Source organism: Pan troglodytes, chromosome 4 (genome assembly GCF_028858775.2).
Source record: "Pan troglodytes isolate AG18354 chromosome 4, NHGRI_mPanTro3-v2.0_pri, whole genome shotgun sequence".
NCBI lineage: Eukaryota > Metazoa > Chordata > Mammalia > Primates > Hominidae > Pan > Pan troglodytes.
Genome location: NC_072402.2, coordinates 35,291,290 through 35,313,161, shown reverse-complemented (window position 1 = coordinate 35,313,161; position 21,872 = coordinate 35,291,290). Strand labels below are relative to the sequence as shown.

General features: G+C 36.4%; 1 protein-coding gene across 9 annotated transcripts in view; it reads left to right on the top strand.

The window, feature by feature from the left end:
- Window positions 1-21,872, top strand: part of MSH3 (mutS homolog 3) — a 221,810-nt gene that overhangs the window by 92,048 nt on the left and 107,890 nt on the right. For all 9 annotated transcript variants that reach the window (XR_008547940.2, XM_054684241.2, XM_054684239.2 and 6 more), the window contains 3 exons: window positions 13,937-14,069; window positions 20,276-20,463; window positions 21,177-21,345. Coding sequence is in view for 8 of the 9 variants with exons in the window: in XM_054684241.2 (XP_054540216.2) it covers window positions 13,937-14,069; window positions 20,276-20,463; window positions 21,177-21,345 (490 nt within the window). In the remaining variant the exon portion in view is untranslated. The remainder of the gene's footprint in view (window positions 1-13,936; window positions 14,070-20,275; window positions 20,464-21,176; window positions 21,346-21,872) is intronic.

Below are 21,872 nucleotides of genomic sequence, written 5' to 3'. Positions count from 1 at the left end.
GCTGATTAGTCAGTGGCTCAGCTATATAATTAGTCATGTACCACATGACAACATTTTGGTCCTTGGGGATTGCATATACAGAGGTGTTTTCTATGTTTAGAAATGTTTAGACACACAAATACTTACCATTGTGTTTCAGTAGCCTACAGTATTTAGTAGAGTAACATGCTGTCCGGGTTTTAGCCTAGGAGCAGTATACTGTACCATATAGCCTAGGTGTGCAGTGGGCTGTACTATCTAATTTTATGTAACTATATGCTCTGTAATGTCCATAGAATGACAAAATTGCCTAACGATGCATTTTCCAGAATGTATCCCCATCATTAAGTGAGGCATGATGGTGTTGTTGTTTATACTGACATAAGTGCCTTACTGATCACATCAGTGGCTCATCCAGACAAATATTCTGTCTCTGACATTGACTGCCAAAGGTTAGTTTAGGGTCTGGTTTTCTTCTACAGTGAGATCGTAGAACAAATAATGGATGACGAGGGGATTTAGCAAAATAATGCAGATCTCCCCAGGTTCTGCAAGATCCCATTGTTTGTCAGTCATCCATGAATTCTCCTAAATCCCTTAAGCTCCTCTTTGTATTTTTATCTTGTTCTAGCTCTTAAGGGCAAACACACAGTTCATAATAGGACCAGGCATTCAAGTTTCAGAAGACTTTCCACTCCCGTCACCTTTTAGTCTATAAAATGGTCTCTTTGGTGCAAAATTTTAATAGTGACTTTTAGAAAGTAAAAATGGTTTTTACTTTACTTATTGATTGATTCAAAGAGTTCACTTAGATTATTGAGGCTGGATTTTACTGTACTGATATCACACTAGCTTTTATAAATAGATTATTTTTTCGTATGTGTTCTCACCTATAGTTTTTATCAGTTCTGCTAATTTTAGGCAAGAAGATTCTTCAGTGTAGTTGTTTTTTAAATAAATGCATGTCACATTGGCATGCCATTATTCTTAAGGCCTTTTAAAATTAGATTATATCGAATTAATTTTTTTTGAGGTTCTGTCTTTGGACTTCTTTCAGTTGATATAGTCTTGTCAATTTTTTATTTACACACACACACACACACACACACACCCACCCCCATATGTATGTCATTGGTTTTGTCAAAAAGCCTGAAAATGCAAATTCTGCTTGTAAATATTGGTAGAGGAGAAAAAAAGAAAACCGTGAGATGAGTCTGTGTTCCAGACTCATCGGTGGGTTATGTGGGATGAGTCTCTAAAATGGTGAGTTAAGCAAAATAATTAATTTCCAAGGCAGATTTGTTTATCTTAGAGGTATTCCACTTTCAGTAGCATACTATATACTTTAAAAATTAAAAGAAATTTAGTTTCTTTCATGAGTACCTCTTTCTTCTACCTGTACTTTACATTTTTTAATTAAAAAAATTTGTAAAGTTTTATCTTTAATTGACAAATAATTGTATATATTTGTATTAGTCAGGGTTCTGTAGAGGGAGAGAACTAATAGGATAGATGTATATAAGGAGTATTGACTTACATGATCACAAGGTGAAGTCCCACTGTAGGCTGTCTGCATGCTGAGGGGCAAGGAAGCCAGTCTGAATCCCAAAACCTCAAAAGTAGGGAAGCCAACAGTGCAGCCTTCAGTTTGTCGCCAAAGGGCAGAGAGCCCCTGGCAAACCACTGGTGAAGGTCCAAGAGTCCAAAAGTTGAAGAACTGAGAGTCTGATGTTCAAGGGCAGGAAGCATCCAGCACAGGAGAAAGATGGAGGCCTCAAGACTCAGCCAGTCTAGTCCTTCCATGTTTCTCTGCCTGCTTTTATCATAGCCACACTGGCAGCTGATTAGATGGTGCCCACCAGATTGAGTGTGAGTCTGCCTCTCCTAGCCCACTGACTAAATGTTAATCTCCTTTGGCAATACCCTCACAGATACACCCAGGAACAATACTTTGCATCCTTCCACCCAATCAAGTTGACATTCAGTATTAACCATCACAATATTTATGGGGTACAATGTGATATTTCATTACATATATACATTATAGAATGATCAAATCAAGCTAATTAATATATCTATCACCTCAAACATTTGTCATTTTTTTGTTGAGAACATTTAAAACCCTCTTTTAGCTATTTTGACACATATACAATGCATTAACTATAGTCACCATACTATGCAATAGATCACCAGAACTTGTTCTTGTCTAACCAAAACTTTGCACCAGTTGACCAGCATCTCTCTTTTCCCCATCTACCCTCTCCCCTAGCCTCTGATGACCACCAATCTGATCTCTACTTCTATGAGTTTGACTTTATTTGATTTTACATATAAGTGAGATCATGTGGTATTTCTCTGTCTGTGCCTGGCTTATTTCACTTTGCATTATGTCCTCTAGGTTCATCCATATTGTCAAATGATAGAATTTACTGCTTTTTTTTTTTAAGGCTGAATAGTATTCCAGAGTGTGTATGTGTGTGTGTGTGTGTGTGTGTGTGTGTGTGTATCACATTTAAAAAATCTATTCATCTATTGGTGGACACTTTGGTTGTTTCCATATCTTGATAATTGTGAATAATGTGGCAGTGAACATAGGGAGTACAGATATTTCTTCAACATACTGATTTCAATTCCTTTGGATATATACCCAGAAATGGAATTGCTGGATCATATGGTAATTCTATTTATAGTTTTTTGAGGAACTTCAATACTGTTTTACAAAGTGACTGTACTGATTTATAATACCACCAACAGTGGACAAGGGTTCCCTTTTCTCCACATCTTTACTTGTTATCTTTCATCTTTTTTAATAATAACTAATCTGAAAGGAGTGAGGTGACCTATTGTGGTTTTAATTTGCATTTCTCTGATTAGAGATATTGAGCATTGTTTCATTTATCTATTGGCCATTTGTATATCTTTTGGAAATTGTCTATTCAGATCTTTTGCCCATTTTTAAATAGGGTTATTTGTTTTCTTGTTATTGAGTAGTTTGAGTTCCCTGTATATTTGGTATATTAGCCCCTTATCCAGTGTTTGATTTGCAGATATTTTCTCCTAGTCCCTGGGTTGTCTGTTTACTCTGTTCATTGTTTCCTTTGCTGTGCAGGAGATTTTTAGTTTGATGCAATCCCATTCATCTGTTTTTGCTTTTGTTGTCTATAGTTTGGTTCCTGAGCATCCCAAGGCTTTTTCTCAAGTCTTTGCACTTGTTAGTCTTTGTACTTCGTGGTCTCTCTACGTAGAATATTCTTCTGTTTCTCTTTAATCTTTACAGGGTTAACTGCTTGTACTTGAGGTCTCAACTTAAAACGTTGTGTTAATATCTTCGGAGAGGTTTTATTTGACCTCCTAATCTAAGTTATGTTCCTTGTATCACTCATTGATAGCATATAGGGTTTAATCATGATTGTTACCTATGTTTATTTAATATGCATGGGGCTCTTACATTATCTGTACAAGGGGTCTTCAGAAAGTTCATGGAAAATGCATATTATGAAAAAACTTTGCATAGATTTCAAAAAATTTTGGCACCAAAATAAACTCATACTAACTTGTTAGAGCATGTCTCAATAGGATGTAGTTTGAGGCATTAACAGGGATAAGATATCAGTTTGAAAAGAGCTTCTATCAGAACAACATGAATTCTGCTAAAAATTAAAGCGAGAACAAACATCATATTTATGGTGAAGCTTGGGTGGAAGAGTGGTGACATCATTAATGCTTTATGAAAAGTTTCATGAGACCTCGGAATAAACACCACACATCTACAACTATCTGATTTTCGACAAACCCGATACAAACAAGCAATGGGGAAAGGATTCTCTATGTGATAAATTTTGCTGGGAAAACTAGCTAGCTGGAGACTAAAAGTCCAAGATCAAGGAATCCTTCTGAGGCCTATCAGGGAGAATCTGTTCTGGTCCTCTCTCCTACCTGCTGGTGGTGTGCTGGCACCCTTTGGCATTCCTTGGCTTGTAGATGTAGCTCCTTGATCTCTGCCTTCATGGTTACATGGTATGCTTGCTGTATGTATGTCCCTTCACACAGTGTTTTTTAATAAGGACATGGTCATATTGGATTAGGGGTCTACCCTTACTGCAGAATGACCTCATCTTAATAATTCCATCTACAATAACCTTATTTCCAAATAAGATAACATTTTGAGGTAGAGGGATAAGGACTTCAGCATATCTTTTTGGGGGTACACAGTTCAACCCAAAACAAATAGGCCCATTATTTCCAGATTTTCTTCCTTTTGGCACACGTAGACTGATTATACCCATCTCTTTACTAGAAACAAGTGTTTTGATTATTATTTAAATGTTTTGCGCATTTATTCAACGTCTGATGTGAGGTTGTAAATAACCATTGAATTTTGTAAAATTGCCAATCTTGTGCAATTTTGTGTTTGTAGTACAGTTCTCTGAAAAGTTATTCTCTTATCTTTGACAAATATCCTGGACAGTATCTGTCCAGGTGAAGGTATGTATGCAAAGTGTTACATTAATTTTAGAGATGAAAAAGAAACATTTATATATATATTTAAAAATAAAGGAAAATGCCTAGGAAGAAAGGAGCAGAGGTCTGAATCTGAGATTCGAAGAAAGAAAAGTAGCCAAGGTGGAATGGGAGAAGAGCTGAGGTCTAAGAGGTAAGATGTGTTACTCTGGGAACATGTCTTTGTATAGGACAAGCAGAGGACTTAAAGCTCTGAGGGATCAAGGGAGTAGAAAGAAAATGTCAGTCTAGTGAACTAATCTCTAACTGTGCTTTATTTTTTATCTGTATTTTTTTCAGCTATCTTTAGAGATAGTTATTCTGTTTTAGACATAAGAATAACTAAGTCTCAGTTTTTCCAAGGTCATCCAGCCAAGCACATAGGGGACCTTTTGAAAGCATAGTTTTGGAGTTAATGATACTTCAGCTTGAGTTCTGATTCCCTTTTGTCACTTTGGAGAAGTTATGAATTTGTATATACCTCAGTTTCTTCACCTGTAAAATGGGAATTAACTACCTACCTCATTGTGGTGTTGTGAGGACCAAATGAGACAGTATGTAAAAGGATTAGTGTGGTTCCTCATAGCAATTTTTTGGTCAAGAAGGTAGCCATGGTCTTTAGAATACCAAAAAATTGGAAGCAGTGTAATTATTAGTAGGGAAAGGGAAAATAAATTGTCTGGTTATATATTGGAATATTATACAGCAGTTAAAATGAATGACTTAAGTCTACGTGTATCAACATGGATAAATCTCAGAAAAGCAATGTTATAAAAGAACACATAAATGATATCACTAATTTAAATTTTGTCACACACAATATCCTGTTTAGGGGTTCAAACAGAAGTGGTGTTTTCTTGTCACATAGGCAGTCACGACAATAATAACTTCTGGGAAATGAGAAAAGGGTTAGAGATACAGGTAGGCTGGTGTTTTACATGTATTTGCAATATTTAATTTTTAAAAAATTATACAGAAAATACACACACATGAATTTTTTATAATGTACTGCTATTTGACCTTCATTACCATCATAATCAGGTGAAAATGAGACCCATGCACATCTGTCTAGAAAGCCCATGTTGAACTTGAGAGCATCTGTTTTCCAGCACATCTTGCATTAGAAAGACAGAAGACAGCCATCAGATGACCAAGGCTTCCAGGGATGGCAGGGGGAAGGCTGGGTGCTTGCACTGTCAGTTTCTAGTATCTGCCCAGGTCATTTCTTTTCCTGAATCTGGTACTTGCCTGTGTTTTCTTTTGCCTGTAGCTACCGTCAGGAATGTAGGGAGACTTTTGGAGGATTACTGGTGAGTAGGTAGAGTCTTTTATGGGGGCCTACTCTCAAAATAATATAACCATGAACAATTGAGGAATGTTTTTTTGTGGTCCCTTTTATTTATGCTCTAAACTTGACTAGTTCTGGGAATTGAGGAATCTCAACCTCACGTTCTGATTGACTAAGTAAATGCTAATGTGTTCGTTAACACAAAAGGCAATGCATTGGTTAGGGAAGCTAGCTGTTAACACAAAGACCCCAAAAAGTCTAATGGCTCTAATGGTGTGAAAGTTAATTTCTTCTTTTTTTTTCATTGCATAAACAATCCATGGCCTTTCCACATTGGGGGGTGGGGTGAGACTCTCATCACATAGGCAGTTAGGAACCCCAGAGGCTCTTCAGTTTTAAACGTGTAGCTTCCAACGTCATCTTGAGAACTGATATTCAGCCAGTGGAAGGAGAAAGAACAGGGAGGATATACGTTTATGGCTTTTATGTGAGGCAGGCCTTGCATTGGCACATACCCTTCTGCCTAAATCTGATTATAAGCAGAAGAATGCATTCCGATGGTCACAGCTTACTGCACGGGGGCTAGCAAATGTCTGCTTGTTTTTCAAGGAATAGGAAGAAATGTTTAGTGAATACCTAGCAGTCTGTTGCCAGAGATGGTTTTTGTTGTTTCAATTTCATTGTACATTCTTCTTAGCATTTAAAAAATTATTTGAACTTTTGAACAGGCAATATCTTCACATACTTTAAACGTTTGAAAATGTGAAAAGTTACACAGTAAAATGTTTGCTTATCATTCCTGCCCCACATCTGCTCAGATCCCACTAGGTAATCATGGTTATTACTTTATCATGTATACTTCCAGAAACCTTTTGTTTAAAAAAGCAAATATGAATTTTATATATATATATATATGAAATCTCTTCCTCCCTTATTACATAGATGGAGCCATAATATACCCAGTACTTTGTACTTGGCTGTTTTCCCTTAGTAGTATAAGATAGTTATTTTAAATTTTGTATTATTCAGTCTCAATGACAAGGTGGTGTTCCCAGCGTCAGGGAATTTCTAATCTAATCTGGTCAAGGTATAATCTACTAGTAAGGAGGAAGAGATACAAGTAGTGGAAGCTTTTGTACTAAAATCAAATACTTACCTGTTACTCACTCTATAACTCAATACCACATTTAGAGCAAATGAGTAATACCTTTATAAGTCAAATTCGATTTTTAGAAAACTGCTTTAGGAAATTAGGCATGCTAAGATAATTCTTGGCATTTAAATCACATAATTAAGGGAATAGAAAATGGTTTGTATTAGGAAATAGATCTTTGACTACATTTTTGCATGACTTTCTGATGTACTAAGTACATTTTAGTGGTCAATGTTCTCTACATTAAATGGCTTTTGTTTTGGTAAACCCATATGTTTGGAGTATTAATGGTTGTATTTCTAATTTGTTACCCTGGCCCAAATGATGAAGTAATAGAATGTTGCATATTTCCTTCCACTTAACATTTAATTTGTGTTAATGAAACCAAATGTCACTTTTAACTCTGGAACTTCTAAAATGAACTACACCGGGAAGCCCTCTGTATTCTTTGTGGTTTCCCATGTTCCATGAGCCACCAACTGGGTGTTCACTTGCAGTGACTCTGGTTTACTCAGCCCCTGGGGATGCATTACTGCTCGGAAATGGGAAGGGAGAGTAGCAGGTGGTGCGTAATTGAGAGCTGTGTTTGATTGGGACTGACCTGGTGCCCCTTTCCTCTGCCGGGTTGAATGAGAGTTTAAAGGAGGAACTGCTGCTGCTAAGAACAAAATGAACCCGAGTGCCTCTTACTGTTTGTCCCGACTGTCAGTGCATAGGGATTAACTAACATCCAGGAACTTTTAGCTGGCCTCTGCTTTGTTCTTCAACATTTGGACCTTCAGTGAGCTCTAGACCTGCACAAACGACCTGCAGCAAATGGCAGCTTTCATTTGGGCTGAGGAAGAGGAATATTGGAGAGAATGAGGAGAAGGAAATAAATATCTTTCCTTTTTGGCCCTTCCTGCTTTATCTTTCTCCATCTTTATGCCTTTATTAATGAGGATTTTCCAAATATCGCTCTTCAAAAATGCCATAAGAAGACTTCATTTTCTGTGGTTTTAATGTCATAAAATATCTCCTTATGTGAAATAACTAGATATGCTGGATCAAGCATAACAAACATCCCTTTAGGACATTGCTGAATCTGTATTTAAAACATAAGGGAAAAACTGAGGGAACAGATGGAAAAAGGAACTGGAAATGGAAGTGAATTGACTGCTGCAGCTGCCCTCTGGGCTCCTGCAGATCTTGGTAATCAAAAGGATTGGGGTTCAATTGCCTTGTGGGAGACAGGAGACAGGGTCTTGGGTCCATTTAAGTTAGAGATACCATAGTAACATGAGACACTCAAAGGACTGTGGTCTCAGTAGAGAGGTGACAAATACGTCTTGACCTATTCTTGCCTGAGGAAAACGTTTCTAAGAATTCTTAACCACAGGCCCTCCCTCATAGATTTTCAGTTTCAATTTATACTCTGTGTGGTCTGGCAATTTCCAAGCTGTGAAACTTATTTAAAACAGTCTGATGGTACTCACATAAATCACCAAGTTAAAAAAATACAAAATAGAATAAAAAATATGAGCATGGAAAATAAATACTATCAAAAGGGCTCAGATTGATTTAAAAAGGAACCACAGACAATTCTTTAAGACTGAATGGACTAAAGAACTCATTCATGTAACCAAAAACCATTTCTGCCACAAAAACTATTGAAATTAAAAAAAGAATGACTTAAATAAGAATGGATCTTATACTCCAAAAAGAAAGAAAGAAAAGAAAACAACAACAACAAAGCAGGATATGGGTTAAACAAGAATAGAGGAAATAACTGAAATGCAAGATAATACCTGAAGAAATTACCTAGAATGCAGCACAGGGTGGCAATGTCAGGCCTTCAGTGTTTCTTCTCTGGATTTTTGAAACAGCTTTCTAACTGGTATTCCTGACACTCTTCTTATGTGCATCCAAACTATTAGCCTTGGATCCCAGCTCCTGTGATCACATTTTCAAACCTTCACCCTCCATTTTCCACTAATCTTTTATAGACAATAGCTAATCTTTTACTCAGTAGCTACCCCCAGGAAATCCTCCCTGATCCTAAAACTGCATTTGTTCGTTAGATGCTCCTGGCCTGTGTTCCCATTGTACCTAGATCATAACCCAGTTATAATTTTATTACATTGTTATCATTAATGCTTTTTTAAAGGTTTTACTATTCATCACTAGAGTGTAAATTGTTTGTAGACTAGCAAAGCTCTGTTAACAATTATAGCCCTAATATCTACCACTTTGTACAATTAGTACTTTGTAAGCACTCAGTAATTGTTCATTGAATGTAAGAATGAATGGTGTATGTGAAAGGTGAAGCTATATAGGTCTAATGATGCTTAGATCCTAGGAAAGGGCCTATGGTTCATGTTTCTGACAGGAGATTATTTAGGTAGTTCATTTAGCCATTTCACATGACCAATGTGTTAATGTCTGAATTTAATCTACTCGTTCTGTGTTGTCTTAAAAGTGAAACTTTTCAGTAAAACGAAACCAAACAAAAAATACACTCCTAGCAGTTTGTATTTCAGCTCCCCACCCCCACCAGACAACTTTTTTTAAACATTTTATGTTGGTAGGTACATAGTAGGTCTATATATTAAGGGTATATGAGATATTTGTTGCAGGCATACAATGTATAATAATCATATCAGGGTAAATGGGGTATCCATCACCCCAAGCATTTATCATTTCTTTGTGTTACAGATATTCCCATTATACTCTTCTAGTTATTTTTAAATGTACAATAAATTGTTGGCTGTAGTCACCCTGTTGCACTCTCAAATACTAGATCTTATTCAATATATCTAACTATACAAAATTATCTTAAGTTTGAATTATAGAGGCATTTTCACAGTAGCAACCAGTAGGTACTGACTCCATCACTGACAATAGCTATAGGTCACACTCTGTGTTTCTGAGTGACAGCCACACATGGTAGATACTCATGTCACCACCTAGTTTATCTTCAAATGTGAAGGACTCCAGTGACACTCACATTTAGTCCTTTCATCTTTGGTAGTAAAGATGAATCTTTGTCATCCCCAGGACCTCTTCTTTTTGTTTGTTTGGTATATGGAATGAAATGACTCAGGTGCCTTCTTTCAGTTAATTTAAGTTGTATAGTGAGATCAACCGTAGAATACTATCAGGCATCTTGGAATAATATCTTTATCATCATCCAATTGATGATGCTTCTTCCGGTTTTGTTTCCTGTTGCTATCACTCCATCTGTCATTAATTGCGCTAAGATAATAATTCTCTATTGTGTGGCCTGACATACTGTTTTATTACAATTATTTGGAAGGTCTTGTTACTACTGCACATTAAAGAACAATTCTAAGGTATGTGAATTGTTTAATATTTAAAAATGTAGTCATTCTTGCTTATTTCCATTCTGATCTTCGTACAGGAGTTGAAGATGGAATTATAGCTAACCGCAGTGATGAGAAATTTGTGGTGAACAGTGTCACATACCCTTTCACTCTCTCCCTGCCCATTTAGACCTCCATAATTATTAATAGTTATATTGTGCTTTCTCAATGCAATCTACTGTCCAGTCTCAGCACAGCGAGTACTTCAGATCATTATTACTTGTCAGGTTTAGCACTCAAGATCCCAGGACTAGCTTTTCTTGTATAATTCCCACTTGTTGTTCACTTTGCACAAAATACCTGTTTACATATCTATGCCCTAAGGTTTGTCCACACATAGTTATTTCTGAGCTCATATTTTGGATGCTATTTATCCCTCTTCCATGCTGTTCTTTGTAGTGTCTACTACACAAAATTTGTAACGATGTGGTAACAGTAAACATTTATGAGTGGTTGTCATGATGTAGCAGGTACTGTGTTAAGTACCTGACATTTATTATTTCATTGAATTCTTGTACTAACACCAAGAGTTAGGGCTCATTGCTCTTCTCATTTTATAGGTGGAGAAACTAGGACAAGGCTAAATAATTGGTAAATGGCAGAGCCTGGGTTTGAATCAAGGCCACCTGACTTCTGAGCCCAAGTTGGTAACCTCTGAGGTAGTCCTTAAAGAAGGTTGGGTTAAAACCAAACTGATTGATAGTGAACATACTGCTTTTGCCTGTGTTGGCACTAGACTAAAATAAAAACCTTTTCCTTTATGTTTTCCCAGATTCCAAACCAACTTGGCCTAACCTTTCAAGTCTCTAAGAAATTTATAGTTTTATATCTATTAAAAAAATCTTCTGGTAGACTTCATAAATATGACTTAGATTTTTATTAAACTTTTTTGCTCGTATCTTTCTATATCTCAGAAAACCTTTAATTTTTGAGACAGTAGCTATTTGTGTAGGCTGTCTTATACGTTCACAGATGGCATTATTTTATCAGTCCTCAAACCATCTGTAGCATCAACTTAGTCTATTCCAATTGGTGTCATCTTTCATTTATGCAGGAGTGAGTTATTAAAGTAAAACTTTATATTTGTATAACATTTTGGGTAAATGTTAGAGTAAAACATTGGTTTATTTTATCACAACAATCCTTTGCAAAGAAAATTTATTTTTTCCAGCTCATCTTGATTCACTTTATATGTAGTCTTCAGAATGAAATTGAATCGAATAACTGTTTATTGAGTACAAATTGTTATCCTGAAATGTAGGGATAAGAAATGACCCCTGTGTTCACTGAATTTATAGTCTTGTAGGAAAGACAGTGAAGTAGTAAATTCCCATTGAAGAAGAAATACAATTATGATTACCATTATGAGAAGAGAAAAGATGGTAGTATGGGAAATGATAGTAAAGGGATTAAGTCTGGTCTAGTGAATCTAGAAAGGCCTTTCAGAGGAAGAGAGGGTAGGAGTTCGCCAGACGAAGTGTAGCTGATGGGTGGTAGGGAAGAGGAAAATAACCTTCTAGGCAAAGTAAGCAGCAAATGAGAAAGCCTCCATGTCAGAGAGCTTGGAGTAACTAAGTCATTGAAAGATATGCAGTCTGACTGGAACTTAGAGTAGGAGGAAGAGAGTGACACATGATCTCAGGGGAGACCCAAGAGCTAAACAGGCATCAGTTGTTTTTTAGAACAATTAAAGATTCTGGATTTGAACCTAAGATTAATAGCAAGTCACAGATGAGTTTAAAGCAGAGGTGTGACATGAACAGATTTGGGCTTTAGGAAAACCACTCAGGCTGCAGTGTGGAGAATGAGTTGGAAAAAGGAATGGAAGTGGGGAGGAAAGTTAGGAGGCTGTTTCAATATAATTTGGACTTAGACTATAGTTGTGGCTGTAGAGGTGGAGAGTGGTGGATGGATTACAGAGTCCACCCTGCTGAGAATGGAAGAGCCAGCCCGTGTGTGTACAAAGCTCTGTCTTGCTCTCCTGCATCGTACTAACAAATGGTCCTTCTGCATGCAAGAGTATGAGCCAGAGAAAAATGGAACAAAAATGAGGCCTGAAGTTAGTATAGAAGCTCTGTATTATGAAAAGGCATGATCTCACAGGTAGTTAAGGATAATAAAGACAAAAGCACTCACTAAATCGAAAGTCCTCAGTCTGATTGTAATCTAGCCAGGATCCTGATCTAAGATTTGCTTTTCATATCAGTGTGTATGATGTCAACAGAATTTTGAGAGACACCAAGTTTATTCAGTGGCTGATGCCTCCTTTCCCCCAAAACATCAGTTCATTCTTTCATCCACTTGTTTATTTATTCATTCATTCATTCATTCATTTACAAACACTTTAAATCCTTACTGAGGACTTACTACTCACCAGACATGTTTACTTATCTTAGTTGTTAATACTACAGATGGTCATTATACCTAGTGTGGGCCTTTGATGTTTATAGGTACTTCATGGACCACATCTCATTGATGATACATTTAGTCCATCAGATTTCCGTTTTAAGTTGAGTCATCACTTAAGGTGTAGCCGTTGGTAAAATCCCGCAGCACTGATCTCCTATGTATCTGAATGTCATATCCTCTGCACTTTCTATTGCTACTCCCCAATCTTTGGTCAGGGTCAATATGTTTAATTTAATTCATTCAAACAGTTGGTCAGTTCAGCCATCACCACCACCACTAGGTTGTCTTGTTGGTCATTGTTTAACTATTATATTAGCCAAGGTAATGCAAGCTATCAGCAAACAAATTCTCTGTCTAAGTGGCTTAAATACATTAGAAGTTTATTTCTTGCTAATATAAGTTCAATTGGTAACAGATCCGGGAATGGTGGATTTTCTGCTCCACTGTGGGCTCAGGCTGATGGAGTTACCATGAGGCTCACAAGCTTGCCTAGCTGGCAAAGGGGATTAGGAGAATGTGAAAGCTTATTCAGGAAGCTTTTATGGGCCAGGGCTAGAGGTGGCTTACATCATTCCCACCCATGCTTCAGAACTGAGGTACATGGCCATACCTAACTACAGGGGAGACTGGGAAATGTAGTCTTTGTGTTTGCTTGGTGAGCCTGTCTTTGTCAAACCCAGCTAGTGAATTTCCTTGTATGATACCTGCTCTTTGATTCAGATAATAATAAGAGGCATGGAAGGACCAGATATATTGTTGTAGGACTTTTTCCTTAGTTCAACTAAAGACAGCGAGGTTGGGGGAGGGTGGTCCTCATCACACAGCCATATAAAATTAGGCCCGCAGACAATTCGAAGGAGGAGAAAAATGGAATTTGTTGGGCGAAGAGCAATAAAAAGGGAAACAAGGACTCTCCACCAAGACAGAACGAGAATCTTGCTAGTATGCTTCCCGCCTCGCAGACTGTAATCCCAGGTTCCACCCAGGAGGAGGAGGGGCCAGGCTCCTCCCTGCTGCCAAAGGCATGAACTTCTGTGTCTCCACCCCAGTGCACACTCCTCTCAATGCATATGCCCATTGGAGTTTTGTCAGGGAGTCCTTCCCACCTGACTGTCTCAGTATGAAGGAGGAGTTTCCTTTGTGCCTAATAAGTGGCTGTGTCACATTCCTGGGTATTAGAGTGGGAAATGTCTATATTCTGAATTCCTAACATATCTGATTATTGCTATTACTCTTTTCTCACAGGGAAATAAATGCCCGGCTTGATGCTGTATCGGAAGTTCTCCATTCAGAATCTAGTGTGTTTGGTCAGATAGAAAATCATCTACGTAAATTGCCCGACATAGAGAGGGGACTCTGTAGCATTTATCACAAAAAAGTAAGTGTGATAGAAATCTATTAAAGCTGACAGTGTTCTTCAGCTTGAGGACACTATATATTAAAAGAAAACTTTTGAGAGCTCTATTATTATTTTATTTTGTAAAATCTTACAAATAGCATGCGAGAGTAGCTGAATCCTCAGAAATTTTAATAGTACAAGTTAGAGTTATTCCAATTTTTCCATTGTAGAAAATGAAGTTTTCTCATGTGCCTTAACTACAGCAACATAGAGGCCCTTCTGTTATAATATAGGGTATTCTCCTGTTTCATCCTGAAAGTACAGACTATTATCAAAATAGGAAATTTATGTAGACTTGTTATTTTAGAAAAAAAAACCTTATTTCTTTTGATCTTAGAACAACTTATTATTTCTTAAACTATGGAAAAATCTGCTAGTATAACATCTGTGGTGGTAGTTAGTATGCAAACAAGCTTGGATATTGAAGGTGAGTAAAGGATTATTTTGATTTTTATCACTTAAGCTTTACAGTTTGAGTCATAGCAAAAATGAGTCATTTTCCACGGTTAGGGAAATAATTTAGGTTATCTTCAAAATATGCCTAAAATTAAAAAAATTATTAATATTTTTAAATGATAAAACACTATAAACTATGGTGTTTTACTTTTTGGAGAAGTCATTCACATACCTTATACTCTTTGTTCCTTATCAAAACTTTATGACATTGAGAAGTTACTATTTTTATTACCTTCTTACTAATAAGAAATTGTATCTAATGCTATATATGTGTGTGTGTATATATATATGTATATATATAAAATGCTGCAACCACTTGAATTACCTTGGCTAATATGATGATGCTCAGAGGTTTAGTAACTTGCTAGTAACAGAATCTGTATTTAGACCCAGGATTCTTGACTGTGTTTTCATTGGCTGTGTCTTTTGGACGCTATCATGTTTGATGTAGTTATCTTGACTGCCATTTTTTCTTTCTGGTTGCCATTTTTCATAAGCAAATTTTATTTTTCCTCCAAATGTAACTCCTTGCCAATTTAATAATTTTACTGTGTAACCATTTTTATGTGCCTAAATTTTTATTTTATGTTATGTTATGTTATGTTATGTTATGTTGTGTTATGTTATGTTATGTTATGTTATTTTTGAGACAGAGTTTTACTCTCGTCACCCAGGCTGGAGTGCAATGGCGTGATCTCGGCTCACTGCAACCTCTACCTCCCAGGTTTAATCGATTCTTCTGTCTCAGCCTCCTGAGTAGCTGGGGTTACAGGCACCCGCCACTATGCCTGGCTAATTTTTGTATTTTTAGCAGAGATGGAGTTTCACCACATTGGCCAGGCTGGTATCGAACTCCTGACCTCAGGTGATCCACCCGCCTCGGCCTCCCAAAGTGCTGGGATTACAGGCATGAGCCACCGCGCCCAGCCAATATGCCTAAATTTTAGTTGTGACCAATTTTTCATTAGTGTTTCTATATTTTTCATCCCCTTTTACCCCCACAGAGTTTTACTAGAATGATAAGTACTGCTTCTAAGAATACTTGAGGTGCCCAAGAGGACTTACGTAACTGTTTTACATGCCTCGGCTAAATTTGAAAACAATTCACAAGCCAGAACTGGAAATACTGATCCTGGGGAGAAAGATATATGAGTTGGTTATGGGGCCAGGGGAGCCTATTGCATCATTATTGGGTACACCATGTTATTGTTTTGCTGGCAATAGCAGAAGCTGTGCTGATAGTCGCAAGTTTTATGGTAGACCTTTTTGAAGTTGCAATGTGGGTGCCAAACCATTTGTTGTTTTTATCCTTGGCTCAGAGCCTGAAAATTGATGCATATTAACCTTCTTTAAACAACAGATCTCCAGGCACCTTGCCTTAACTACTTCAAAGGATTCACTGACAGATGTCAGAGATTTGAAAACAGAAGCAAAGCTGAAAATCTTTCAGTGGCTACTCAAATGCACAAAGTCAAAGTGTCCATGGCATCAAGATGGCAGCATCAGTTCATGGGGCTGTGATTTCTATTCCACCTTCCTGCCTTTTTGTAAACTTTACTTTGATGTTTGTATTGCACAGGGTTTGTGTATTTATAAAAGTTTCAAAACTCTAGTAAAGTCAGAATCTAATTCATTTAAAAAGTGGCCGGTATGCAGTGCAAGAATGACTTATTTTGGAATTTCAAAATATAGTTTACTAACGGAACTTATAACTCACTTGGAAGCCATTCCTTGTTGCTGTTTTAGTGTTTGTTTACACAAGAATGTACCTAAAGATTAGTTTGAAGGGTGAAGAGTAGAAATGATCTGGTGACAAACCAACTTCAGGAAAGCTGAATGCTTTAAACCAATGTTTTATAGATTAGTTGGCTGGCTCTGTGAACACACCATCAAACATATGTCTGTTCTTTATTATTAGATTACTCTAAATAAGCTTCTACTGTGTACACCACATAGTGGGTGATGTCCTGGGTACAGATTGTGCCAATTATGTGAAATTCATAAAATGAGAAGGAACACTGGATGTTGTGGGAAGTGGTTAGCATAGGCTGTATGGTTTTGTGGAACGTGCCCTGGAATATGTACCAATAGGTGTTTTTATGGTGATAATGATAGAGGATCTCAAGTGAGCTGATTCTGGTATAAAATAGACATTTCTTCTTCTTTTTTTTTTTTAAACAAGATCTCACTGTGTCACCCATGCTGGAATGCAGTGGTGCGACCACAGCTCACTACAGCTTCAGCCTCCAGCCTTCTGAGTAGTTGGGACAACAGGCACGTGCCACCATGCCCAGCTTTTTTTTTTTTTTTTTTGCATTTTTTGTAGAGACAAGGTGTTGCCATGTTGCCCACGCTGGTCTCCAGCTCCTGGGTTCAAGAGCTCCTTCCACCTTGGACTCCCAGTGTGTTGGGATTACAGGTGTGAGCCACTGTGCTTAGCCTAAAATAAACATTTCTTTTGATGGCAAAATGTTAAATTCAAATCCTGTAAATAGTGCTAGTCACAGGAACCCATACTAACTTTGCTCAAGAACTGTTTTGTAAGAAATTCTTAAGTAACTGCTGAGGTTGGTGAATACATTTAAAGGATAATCGCACTTAGCAAATGTTGAGGAGAGTGTTTTCAGAATTTCCTAGGTGAAAATCTTTTTTTAGCTAAGCAGGAATAAGCCCAAAGCTGCATGTTCAGTGTGGCACTTAAGCTGGGGTCCTTCCCATCCTGGGTCCAGTGAGGCCCTGCCACCATACTTGTGGGTCTGTGCTCAAGCTCTCCCAGTGAGACAGCTGCTGCCAGAAGTAGGGCTGAACTCCTGGAGAGTGACTTCAGGAGCAGCCACTTACCCATCCCCAGCTTTCTTGTAGCTTCTTTTGAGTTCTTTTGCTTAAGAAACTTGAGAACAACCTGCTGCCTCTGGCTTTCAACATGATTGTAAAGCACTACTGGTTTTCACCTTGCTTCTATTGCTGACTTAACTTTACATTGTGTCTCAGCTTGGAAAATTAATCATTTTCTTGGGATTACAATAATCATAAGAGGTTAATATTCAAAATTATATTGAAAATGTTTGTGTTTGTTTCTTTACTTTTGTTAAAAGGTATCATTAATTGACTAGTGGCCAAAAAGCTTCCAGGTTTCACGTTTATGTAAACAGTCCAGCTTCCTGTATGGGGTGGGGAGGGGGTCTTTCTGGAGAAAAGTTGCCTCATGATACACTTAGAATTCAACATTTGCTCAGTTGGACCTAACTTCTTATTTTTTTTGCATAATTCACCCTTTGTGGTTAGTAATTACCTTTTTGAATACGTTCTTAGCCTTAATCTATTTCATATATACTATCTATTATGTGCCTTATTACTTTACCCCTAAATTGTTTTCTCATCTCAAGACAGTTCTTTTCAGCCAACATTTTGTCAGTTTTATTTTCCTGAGCTGTCTTCTAGAGCCTTCTAATTTGATCCAGTCTGGACTGGTTGTCCCCATATCTGTTGTATAGTACTATCTTAGATTCCCTTTACTTCCCTTGAGTTGAATCTTTTATTTTCTATATTCCATGTCTTCCTCTTGGTTTATTTCTTCATTTTGGTGGAGTGTATCCTCTAGAACCTTCCTGAGAAAGCATGTTGGAAGTAAATCTTTTGAAACATTCATGTCTGAAAGTGGTTTTTTTGTTGTTGTTATTGTTGTTACTACCTTCACATTTGATTGGTAGTTTGGATTGGTATAAAATTCTAGGTTTTAGATGACTTCATTATCTTTACTTCCTCTTCTGTTGAATTTTTCATTTCTACTATTGTGCTTTAATTTCCAAGAATTTTTGTTTTCTTGTCCTCCAAATGTTTTTTCTTTTTAAAAGTAGCATCTTGTTTCATGGTTGTAGTATCTTCTGTTTCATGGAAGATATTATTAATATTTTTAGAAGTTCCCTAACAGGGCAGAATCCATATTGGTACACAAGTCTTTTTGGATTCTTGATGTAAATTGTGTCTCAGTTTTCCTTAAGGACAGTTTAAAATTCAGGTACCTTGAGTCTTTTAAGTCAATTACTGTTTATCTGTTTACTTTATAGCTTCTAACATATTATTGCTGTTGTCTTCTTTTCTAGTGTGTTTTTTTCCTTTTTTTTTTTTTTTTTTTTTTTTTGAGACGGAGTCTTGCTCTGTTGCCCAGGCAGGAGTGCAGTGGCACGATCTCGGCTCACTGCAGTCTCCGCCTTCCAGGCTCAAGCGATTCTCCTGCCTCGCCACCTGAGTCACTGGGATCACAGGCGAGCGCCACCACACCCAGCTAATTTTTGTATTTTTAGTAGAGATGGGGTTTCACCATGTTGGTAGGGCTGGTCTCGAACTCCTGACCTTGTGATCTGCCCGCCTCAGCCTCCCAAAGTGCTGGGATTACAGGCGTGAGTCACTGCGTCTGGCTGGTTTTATGCCGTTTTAAACAATCTCTTAACTGTCGTTTCAAGATGGAGAGAAATTAGATGCATGGAGAGAAATTAGAGAAATTAGTTTAACCCACTGTTTACCAGAAGCTATGATATAAAAATTATTCATGATCATGTTAAAAAAAAAACTACAGTAGTATGCAGGGGTATGCAGTAAAGGGTAAAAAGTCTCCCTCTGCCACCCCTCCATACCTACTACCCAGAGGTAACCAGAGTAAGTCACATGTGTTACCTCCTAAAATTTTTATTGATATTTAGATTTTTTATTTATATAGAATAATGTATATCATTTAAAGAATACAAAGAAAGTGTTACTATGTAAATACATAAAAATATATACATATATGGTATATGATATAAACATACTGTATATATTCAATGTATGTTGAAATTATGGAGTTCTATACTGATGCAAACAGACCTTAATTTTCTTTTAGCTGCTTCGTAGTACTACACTGCATGAGTTTTTCCCAATAAGATCCCAATTGATGGACATTTATTTCTTATTCATCTTTTTAAATTATAAGCAGCGCTACTATGAATATTCAGACACACATATTTTTCACTATTTGTTAGTCTATTTTTAGATAAATTATTTAAAGTGGTGCTTATTCAAAGGGTTATGTGCACTTTTTTATTACAAAGACATGCCAAGTTGTTTTTCAAAAAGGTTAGTCCTCTGCTAAGAGTATATAAAAGTGTCTTTTTTTTCTTTTACATCCTGTTACATGGTTATTGTGAAGCTTTTAAATCTTCGACGTTCTGATAAGTGAAAAATGCTATCCTATATTTCTAATTTGCTTGTCTTTAATTATATATGAAGATAATCGTATACATACTTGCTGTTCTCTTTCTATGAGCTGCATATTCAGTTTGTTTAGCCATTGTTCTTTGGATTATTCATCTTTTTCTTGTCAATTTGTAAGAGCCTATTATGTTTGGGAGAATTTTGCCTTGTGTCTGTTATGCCTTACAGATATTATCCTTCACATTTTTTAACTTGTTTAACCTATTTTTGCTATATGGTTTATGTTATTTTAAAAATGAAAAAATACTAAACAAGTATTGGCTTTGTTTTCCTTGGCTAAAATTATTTCCTTTATACCTTTAAAATATTACATAGTATTTAACCTCATTTAGAAAATATCAGTGATATTTTATTTCAACTAACTAGTTAATAGAAAATTTAAACTTTCCTCAATTCTGATTCTAACTTTTAAAAGTCACTAATTAAACTTCATTTTCATGTATCTTATGCTATTTCATAAAAAATATTTCTATTTTCAGTGTTCTACCCAAGAGTTCTTCTTGATTGTCAAAACTTTATATCACCTAAAGTCAGAATTTCAAGCAATAATACCTGCTGTTAATTCCCACATTCAGTCAGACTTGCTCCGGACCGTTATTTTAGAAATTCCTGAACTCCTCAGTCCAGTGGAGCATTACTTAAAGATACTCAATGAACAAGCTGCCAAGTAAGTACCAGACCCTGAATTCTTCCTTTTCACCAGTCAGTATAATTCAGTGCATTTGCCATTTATTTGTGGATTCTTAATCTTTACTAGAATAATAATAGAAGTTGCATGAGTACATATATAATTAGAAATGTGATTGGACCCTAAAAGTGTTACATTACAGCTGGAATACTTGCTATCTAAAATTTAGGCAGTTTACCATCTAGGACAGATATAGTACTCCCCCACATATCAGATGATGGAAAGGTAAAACACAGGCAAAGCCAAGCATTAGTAGTTTATTAACCCCAAAATGAGTGTCAGATATCTTGTACTCATTTCCTATATTTCCAGAGATGTCTTTATATTTAGAATCTGTAAAAGCAAAGTTATCCTTTAAAAGGTAGTTATAACATATTGCACAAAACATTCTATGTAAATGAAATAGGATTTGACATTTACATTTGTCTTTGTTTTCTGCATAGGCAAACAACAAATAATTTATCTCTTGGTTTTACCATGGAATCATGAACTTAAAAAGCAGAAATGATTTTAGGGTAATTTTGACCATCCTCAGAGAAGTTAAAAAACAAATCCATAAGTGCTTAGTGACAATTGGAACCACATTTTTCTGACTTCCAGTGCTCTCCTCTTTTATCACACTATGAAAAATAAGCGATAACTGCTGTAATTAATAAACTTCGAATATGTATTTGCATGTTTTGATTTTTTAGAGTTGGGGATAAAACTGAATTATTTAAAGACCTTTCTGACTTCCCTTTAATAAAAAAGAGGAAGGATGAAATTCAAGGTGTTATTGACGAGATCCGAATGCATTTGCAAGAAATACGAAAAATACTAAAAAATCCTTCCACACAATATGTGACAGTATCAGGACAGGAGGTAATGTCAAACTTACTTTTATTTTCTATTAGTTTTACTCTAGTAGAAAAGCTATTTTAAAATGTAAATAGAAATCTGAGGATAGGATATGTATTATCTTTTCAAATTTTCTGTTTTATTCCTTGGAAATATGTTGTAATAACTTGTTTTGATAAGAGTTATTTTAATGATAGTGTTTTATTAGTCTCTTGTTAAAGTAATGCAACTTAATGTTATATGTATATTAGCGTTATCTGTTGAAATTATATTATAGAAAATCTCAATTACTATGAATAACAACTTATAGAATTCATTTGTTCTAAATCCAGGAAAGAGAAGTTAGTCTTTGATCCCTACCTTGCAGATGATGAAATGATACAAAGCCTGTGTTGATTGGCTCATACAGTGATTAAACGGCGGGGCTTCCTCCTAAAGTTAAGAGTATAGCTGCTAAAAAAAACAAGTCTAGAGTGAAAAACTACAGTTAGTGAGTCTTCCATGAAATTATGGTACTGTTTAGAATATGTTTCTTGGGGGTGTGTACTTCT